At 33.2% G+C, this 9302-nt stretch overlaps 1 protein-coding gene across 1 annotated transcript; it reads right to left on the bottom strand.

The window, feature by feature from the left end:
- Positions 1-2364: 2364 nt before the first annotated feature.
- On the bottom strand, positions 2365-6261 carry LOC112500934 (probable sodium/metabolite cotransporter BASS2, chloroplastic). The gene is made up of 7 exons (XM_025104552.1): positions 5760-6261; positions 4902-5042; positions 4403-4558; positions 3910-4031; positions 3480-3641; positions 3073-3133; positions 2365-2604 (listed from the first exon to the last, which is right to left on the bottom strand). The coding sequence occupies exons 1-7, from the start codon at positions 6255-6257 to the stop codon at positions 2428-2430; spliced, it is 1317 nt and encodes a 438-aa protein (XP_024960320.1). The 5' UTR covers positions 6258-6261; the 3' UTR covers positions 2365-2427.
- Positions 6262-9302: the final 3041 nt, after the last annotated feature.

Below are 9302 nucleotides of genomic sequence, written 5' to 3'. Positions count from 1 at the left end.
ATTATCAAATTCCAACAAAATAAATAATTATTATCTTTATAAAAAATTATATTATTAAATCAAATATAAATTACTTCGTTATTGTACATAAATTAAATTATAAAAAATTGGATTAAAAAATTACACAAAAAAATGAGGAATTTCAAATAGTTAATTTGATACTAATATCGATATATTTTTGTCAGATTTTTATAATATCGTCAAACATATATTTTATTCAAAAATAAAAACATCATCGCTTTCTCAAAATCACATAAAGCCATATTATAACATCGACTGAGATAAATAATAAAATGAAATATTAAAAATATGATGTATCTCGCTGCATTGCGCGAGTACGCTTCTAGTATATATATATATACATATATATATATATGGGAGAGATTTTGCAAACCAAACTATTTGTCTAAACTGTCGATTTCATTGTTTAGATTACTTCTCAATACGATTTCTTTCAAATTCATTAAAATTCCATTCGTTTGTAGAGCTATTTACTCGATCGCAGACATTTCTGGAACACCTCAATTAATCTTTCGTGGGCGAAACAGAGGATATCTCGATTGGAGAGAAAACGAGGAAAACATTCAAGTAAAAAAAAAATTAACCAAATTTGCTTGAGGTAGAGGTTTTAGTGAATTTTTTCATTAAATTGTTTACTATAATAAAATTGTTTCAAATAATTCATTTTTAATAAAATATAAATTTTAGATATTAAAGAATTTTAAAAAATAAAATATTGATATTAGTATCACTCTCACTCCACCCCACCCCAACGAGGGCTGGTAACTGGTAGGGTATGGGTAAGGTAAGGGTTATTTTGTTATACAATCTATTTAAACCTGTTATCCATATCATATCCTATCTTACCCATTAAATTAGCAGGTAATGAAACGGGTAATAGATAAAATGGTAAAACCAAATTTAATTTTGAACTATAAATAATATTGTTAAACCTCAAACATATATGCAAATATAAACTCATAAATATAGTATTTATTTTATATCTAATTTGTTATAGTAAACATTTTAATATTCCTCTAAATATAATCATATTATAATGTTTTAAAAATGATATAAAATAGTAAAACAACAGTTTTCGTTAATTTATTTTTCTGACATCATCTTTTTTCTCATCTAATTATCATGAGCTCTTTTACTCGTAAATATATAAAGTAATTTAAATCACACGTCGATCTACGACATATATGATTGCATTACAACAAATATTAATATTTAATTTAATATATTTATATGTGTGTGTATGTATATATATATATATATATATATATCAATATTTAACTTTATATATATTAATACATATATATATATATATATCAACGGGTAACGGATAAACAAAAAACCGTTTATCAATACCCGACACTAAACTTTCAGGTAAACAGGTAATAGATAAGTGGATAAATGGATAAAATTTTCTTTACTCGTACTTTTATCCAACAGGTCGAAACATAACAGGTAATAGGTTTACCCTTATCCATTGCCAGCCTTAGCCCAACCCCACCTACCACCATTCTACTGTCGTCACAAAAGCTGTTACGAAGACGGTAGTGGCATGGTGGTCGATGGGTGTGGCGGCGGTAGTTATGACGACGACATGACAATCGGGTTTGCGTGGCAGTTTTGACGACAATAGTAGTGGTGTGGTGGTGGAGGTTAGGGGTGGTAGTAGCATGGTCGTGGCAAAAGCTAGGGGTAGGCGGTGTTGGTTAAATTGGATGCAAAAGGATGTAATTCAATTCCTTTATTTATGCCAAGGAACGATGAATTCATCAATTATGGAATTCAAATGATTCCATCCATTTCAATATGTGAACCAAACAAAAGAATTGGAATTTGGTCAAAAGAATTGATCATTCTCATTCTCTTGAAATCCTTTAAATTATGCAAACCAAAAACCACCTAAAAGGTTGTTTGTTCGTTTGTTTCATTAAGTCATTTCTACACTAAAATCAATTGTTATTTGTTTCGTATGTTTAATAAATGGTCGGAATAACATAAAGTATCAGACGAGGAGTCGACACGAGGGTTTGAGAGGAAGAAATAGGTGGAAAAGATACAATGGAACGAACCAGTTCAAGGGACGACTGAAATAAGACCCTTTGTTTCAAACAAGCCACGATAAAACGAAGCTTAATGGCCGAGCAAATTAAGGGGTTGTTTATCAAATTTTCTATTAAGTATTGTATGGATTAATTTGTCTATGCAAATAAGCCCAAATCAATTATTAAGCCCACTCAGTAAAAAGTAAGCACCCCCTTAAGTCCATGATCAATAATTTGAATGTATATAATATTTATATACCTTAAAACTAGCGGACACTCCTCACTTTTGACGAGACTAGAACCGACCTCCAACGCAGCAAGGATCTACTGGTAACTCGGATGCTCGAACCCTTTGGGTCCATGATCATCAATCTTTAGAGCTACATTGTGGATCAGAAGGATCAACAAATCTCCAAAAGAACCCCAAGCTGCTACCCATAATATTCATTATCACAGCGGAAACTGCTGGCGGTACTGCAACCATAGCCGAGCTAAAATGCGATGCCGCTAATACCACGCCCAATGATGAATTCTGCATTCCAACCTGCACCCAAAAAATGTTCAAATTTAGAGACTCGAGGGTACAATACACTTTTTACGGGTGGTTTCAGGAAACCACAAGAGGTTATAGAACCATCACGGGCAAGAATGACAAGAGCCTCTTAATCATTCAGCATCGAGTCATTCTGTATCTACCAAAGCAAAGTCACTTTTACAAACTAACCTTCTAATCATTTCTCAAGATTTTATGGAGGCAGAGTCTTTAACACCAGATGCAGATCATTTGAAAGTTGCAGGATACTCGTTTTTAAGGTCATTTAACTAAATGATCCGACAAACTAAGAGATATATAGATGTAGCAAATGGACAGATTGGGTCAGATTGAGATACAGGTCAAAACAAGCAACTGACAGGTGCCTCTTGTTAGAACCCGTCAAAATCGAGCACTTCTTTTCGAATGAATCAAATGGGTTGTGGGTCAGGTTGATCTGTTGGAATCTCCAAGTATTACCTCAATGGACACGGCCCGTCGTTGGGGCTCTTTAAATCCAGCTAGAGCTGCTGCTATATACCTGCAGGTAGACACTTAACTCATCAAACATACCACATACACAAATACCAAAACTAGAGGTGGGCCATGAAGGCCTAAAACCGGTTAAAGCCCGGATCTGGACCAGGAAAGAGTGATCGGTTATAACCCGTCGGTCCCTGTCAGATACGATTTTTTTAGTGACTGGTTAAGGGGCCGGTTAATGAACTTTTCTAAAGCGCATGTGGCGCTCATCCATTGGTCAACATACAGCTTAAAGTGGACCGGGCTTTGAGGACCAGTTATACAGGTCTATATCGGTTGCACATTTTGGACAAGGGACTGATTATGCCGTAGTAGCTATAACAATAGAAAATAGCAAGTCTTACCCCACAAAGAAACCTGCAAAATGAAGTAAGAGCACCGAAAGCACAATCATTCCCATTTCGCTTGACAAAAAGGCTTGAGCATAAACAAGGGGAGAGATATCAGATGATAATGATGTGAGAACCATTGACGACTTCAGACGAGCTACGTTTTCGGAGAATACGCTGAGAAACGGGAGACCGAAATGGAAACAAAATAAAATCATTACATTTTGATATATACATACCAAACCAAACCAAACAATTTCAGTATATCCTGATCTGACGGTGGATGTACACAAACATTACCTCTACCCCCAAAGGATAGAGCGGTAAAACCCCTAGCTTGTGCCAGTGTGAGCAAAACAGAGAGAAGAAAGAACAAGAATAAGAAAAGAAGTAAACGCAAAGGTATAATGAAACATAATCCATGTTATATGCAAAAATAAAACACCTGCAAGCGAGTAGCGATGAGGTCAAAACGGCCAGTAGCGGTGCAAAAGGCAGTGCCGTTTTCACAGCCTTAGGAAAGGTGCTCTGCAAATAAGATCCCAGCAGAACGGGTGCGACAACCACCTAGAGAGTAAAAGGTGGAGAATTTTTACTAAAATGCATGCCACTGGTTTCATATAAAGATATATGCTTTCGACTTTTGAAGTCAAACACCCATATCACTTCTCGTTGTCATCCAAGATCATTAAAATCAAGATTGAGGGACTTTAATTGAAAGGTGAACGAAAGCACATGATCATCTATCGAGCGCTACATGATATTCAACCTTAATTGGACAAAAGGGATGCGATTTATATTGGTTGCGCAAATCCAAGTAGATAACAAATAAGGTCAAGGACTCAAGGGTTCAAACCTCACCAAAAGTGAGGAGTTTGTGTGGGTATTTGCCGTATATAAATATTATATACTTAAAACGGGGGAGGGTTTAAGCTTACCTGCATGGTGCTGATGGAAATTTTGATGGCATCGACATGAATATAAGTTCCGGCCAAAACTTTAGCCAAAAGTGGAGTAAGAAACACCGCTGCAAGAGTGCTACATACCGTCATTACTATGGACAATGGTACGTCTCCTTGGGCAAGCAAGGTCACCTGTAACACTATTACATTGGAACATAAATGATTGTGTTGTATAAATGAATCTCAGATCTGTAAATGCTAATCGTACTCGAAATGGTTTCTCACCATGATATTTAATTCAATAAGTAATTCATTTGGCGATCAATGTCAAATACGGACGCCTTTTTGGGACACGTACAGTATTATAGTGTTTCGTTGCCAGTACTTACAGAGGCATTTCATGGATGATCGTGACTCTCTTTCAGCAGATAATGAAAAAAACACACGATCCAAAACGAGACGAGCAAAAAGAAGAGTCGGATTATCTAAAGACATTCGAACTAGTTGAAACTTGGAGTGCAGAAACGAAACTTACCACATTAGAGGCGGTACCTCCAGGACAACAAGAAAGCAATATCAGACCAACCGAAAGAGACGGTGAGAGCCCCAACAATTTGCTTATCACAAATCCAAAAGCTGGCATAATTGTGTATTGAGAAGCACATCCAAAGAGTATCTACACAGACATGAGTTGAATCTTGCAATAAGCTTCTGAATTCTATAAACTTGACGAACCAGACAAAAGTCAAACCAAATAGGAAGCAGTCCTTCTCTAACCCAATCTCTAAAGTTGTATATTTTCAAGATAAACTCAAATCTCCAACCAACAAGCATACCCAACACACCAAAGGGCCTTTAGCCTAGCCGTATGTGAGCCTTTGACCTCTTAGTAGGTCGGGGTTCAAACCGTGTGTGAATTTATTTGTTCTATTTGCCGTATATAGATACTATATACTTTTTTTAAAAAAAGCATACCCAACACCAAAAATTCCCTTATAATCTATTCATTCCATAAAAAGTGATGAAGTTTGACTATTTAAAGTCAATCCTTTAGTGTTTCCAATTTAAAATTGATACAGATGCTGTTATTCATATATAAGAACCTTAAAACATTTTTCAAGATGAACTCAAATTTCTAAATAGGAAAGCATACCCAACTGCATAACTCCATTATAATCCCTCCATTTCATAAAAGTCATGAACTTTTGACTATTTTAAAATCAAGAATTCAAAATCCTTATGAACTTTATTGCAAAATTAGCACCAACATTCTTCTATTTATAGTATTTGGTAATGGGTTTAATCTAGTAGCATTGAATAACTCAAAGAACCCACATCAATTCTGAAACTAGAAAACCCAAATTTAACATTTGAAGATTCCAAGAAAACTTACAGAAAGAGGCCTTTGCATGAACAGATTGAGCAGATCTTTGAATTCCAAAGTGAGACCCATGGAAAGCATAATAAAGCCAAGTGAAAAGCTGTAAGAATCAGGAGCTCTCTCTACAAACCATGAAAAGGTTGAAGGCTTTAAGAAAGCAACAACACCTCCCACTGTCACATAAACTGGATACAAGCTTGCTGCAGCAGACAACAGAGTTTCCAATCTGGTGTTTGATGGAAGGGATTCTCCAGGATTTTGTTGGCATGATCGGACCGTAGAGATTCTTGATCTTGAACGTAGTTGTTTAGGGTTTTGAAAGATGGGGTTTGCGGGTTTGGTTGTAATGTTGGATCTCAGAAGTGGGATTTGGATTCTTGAGTGATGATGGTGGTGGGTTCGGAGAACCGGAGGAGGGATGCAAAGAGCAGGTGACATGGTGTTCTTACTGTCTTTTTTGGTTCTTGTTTTGGTGTAGATTTGGGCGACTGATGGTGGAGAGAGCGCCATGGTGACTGATTGTGACAAGGCCAAACATTGCAGCGCCCTCGTGATACCATCCATAGACCATAGTTCCATACTCATGCTACATGTTCTTTTATTTTTGATTTTCATGCTAATTACACTCCTATATTACTAATTTTATAGAGCATTTGACACTTAAAAATTATTATTTATGTATTAATTATTGTTTATTGATTCATATTATTTAAAATTTAATATTACAAATAAATTATGTGCATGTATAACTTATAAAAGTTTCATGTATAAATTCGTGTAACTAACTACAGATAAACATTTCATTTTAAATACAAAAAATCTAAAATATAATTAGGATGATTATTGAGTTTTAACAAAATTATTATCTTTATAAAAATTATTGTTAAGCTAAAAATAAATTATTTCACTATTTGACCTAAATTAAATTATAATAAAAAATTAAATTAATGAAATTGTACAAAAAAATGAGAACTTTTAAATAGTTAATTTGATTTAATATAGATATACTTTTTTAAATTTTAATGATGTCTTCAAATTTATTTTTATTCAAAAGTAAAAAATATTATCTTTCTCAAACCCACATAAACCATATTATATCAACATAGACAAAAAAATAAAACAAAACATTAAAATGAAGATGTATCTCGCTGCATTGCACGAGTACCCTTCTAGAATATTACTAAATGCATTTTTATCTGATATTTTTCTTCTTATATACATCAACATTGAAATCTACTTTTTACATCCACAATAGAAATGGTCAAAAATCAAGCTGGGCTAGGCCAGGCCAGGCCAAATTGGTCCCGGTCCCAAACACTAATCCTGTAAACATGACAAAAAATGTGGAAAACAGTCATATGGCTTTTGGGTATCGGTAATAAAACATTAATATTTTTGAAAAATAGGTTCAGGCCCATAACCGGTCTTGGGCCAAGCTTTCTTTTTTGATGAAAATTGTAACCAATCCCAAGTTGGTCCTGAGCCTGGCCTGGGCTGGGCTGGGCTGGGCTGGGGCGCATTTAGCCATCTCTAATTCAAAATGGACAAGATGCACAAAATAGCAATATACTTTTATAAAATTCTTTATTATAGCATTGTACTTCCAGTTTTTATTATTACAACAATGTATTTTTAAATTATTTTTTATTAAAACATTGTACTTTGAAAAATTTACCCATGATAGCATTGTGTAACCTTTTTATTTATATTTACCCATTATACCATATTTCTATGTCACCTTATTGTCCACGTAGGCTGTCTACATGTACTATAGTGATGTGACTTTCTTATTACAACATTGTACTTTCAAAATTATTTTATTATAGCATCTACTAGTTCTTATTAAACAATGTACTTTTAATTTTAATATTTAGATATTTTACATGTTATTTAATAAATATATTAAATTAATTAAAAATTTTCTAAATTATTCATTAATATATCAATATTAATAAAACTAGTAGAAGACAACTTATCTCACTAACATTTTTTTAAAATATGTTTTTGAAAAAAGAAAATAAGAATTGTTCTTTTTTTACCAAAAAATATTATCTTTTAAATAATATATTATATTTGTTCAAAAACTTTTACTTGACTAATACATATATTAAATTAATTAGATTTTTTTGAATTATTTATTAATATAACAATATTAAAAAATTGTAGAACACAATTCATTTCGTTAACATTTTAGAAAGAACTTTAAAATATATGTATTTTTTTAACAACATAAAATAATAAGTGATACTTTTTTTACAAACAAAATATATCTCAAAAATAATGTAGCATATTTATTTAAGAAATATTTTACTCTAGAATATTTAATTTGCATGCAACTTAATAAGAAAGAGTCAAAAAAATTAATTTTTTTTTTAAATTCATAGTAATGAAAAATGAAAATCACTAATAATAATTTGAAATTGGTTTTTATTTTTATTTTAATATCAAAATGATGTGTTATCCACATCACCTCATTAAAGTCACACAAGCAAAAAAAATCAATGAGTTAACCGGTTTAAAAGGTAACAGTTTACCAATTGCTATAATGGGTAGATTTTTTAAAGTCCGATGTCTTAATAGAAAATAATTTGAAAGTACATTATTGTAATAAAAAAAACAAAAGTAGAATGTTATAATAAGAAAAATTATGAAAATAAGTTGCTATTTTATGCATTTAACTCAATTCAAAATGAATTACTTTACTGTTTACGTGTCTTACATTTAGGGTGCGTTTGGTGCGCAGACAGGACAGGACGGGACAGGACAGGATAGGACAGAACAGCTATTCAGCGTTTGGTAAGACAGGACAGGAAGGACAGAACTGGTTAAAATGACCAATTTACCCTCAATGAGCTGTTTAGTGTTTTTTCACCAAAATCAATCTTACTACAGAATGTATTGTTTCCATATGATCTTCATTAGATATCCAGCCGATTTTTGAATTGCTAAATCGAAATCGATTAAACAGCCGATTAAACAGCTAGATTAAACAGCCGATTTTTGAATTGCTAAATCGAAATCGATTGATCAGAATCTTATTCTCTTTGAATTGCTAGCAAACCCTAAATCAATTCAAACCTCAGGATGAGAAATGCAATTGAGCAGCAAAGAACATAAACATCTTGGAGGGTGTATGCAGCGAAAAATTTGATAGTTGAGTAGCAAGAACTACAACAAGAGGAGACAAGCAAAGGTACATTCCATGGGCTATAAGATAGTGATACCCCAGTTTTACATACTTAAGCTTCACAGATTTCTTGAAATCAGGAAGTTTTCTAGAGGAAGATTGTGAAATCAAGGGTTTGACTTCTGTTACCTCACTCATCTTGGCAGAAATGCAATTCCAATCAACACTTTGAAATCAAAACACAGCTACGAATACAACAGAATACACAAAACCAAGATCTGATTTTTTTATGAAAYGAATTAAGAACTCAGAATCCGAATCGACAAATGATGATATWGTCAAAGGGATTCAAACATAGCGATGAGAAGGAGAAGGTTAGGGCAATCGTGTACCTGATGAAGGAGAAGGTTAGGCCAAAATCGATTCAT

Source organism: Cynara cardunculus (assembly GCF_001531365.2).
Source record: "Cynara cardunculus var. scolymus isolate 2C chromosome LG 17, CcrdV1, whole genome shotgun sequence".
Taxonomy (NCBI): domain Eukaryota; kingdom Viridiplantae; phylum Streptophyta; class Magnoliopsida; order Asterales; family Asteraceae; genus Cynara; species Cynara cardunculus.
This window is presented reverse-complemented; position numbering and strand designations above follow the sequence as displayed.

What these genes read in the sequence shown, in the direction of transcription:
- LOC112500934 (XM_025104552.1), bottom strand. Translation starts at nt 6,257, where the DNA reads ATGGCGCTCTCTCCACCATCAGTCGCCCAAATCTACACCAAAACAAGA. An exon ending in GAGGTACCGCCTCTAATGTG is followed by an intron (nt 4,559 to 4,901) that starts GTAAGTTTCGTT and finishes ATAGTGTTACAG; the next exon opens with GTGACCTTGCTTGCCCAAGG. An exon ending in TCATCGCTACTCGCTTGCAG is followed by an intron (nt 3,642 to 3,909) that starts GTGTTTTATTTT and finishes CCCGTTTCTCAG; the next exon opens with CGTATTCTCCGAAAACGTAG.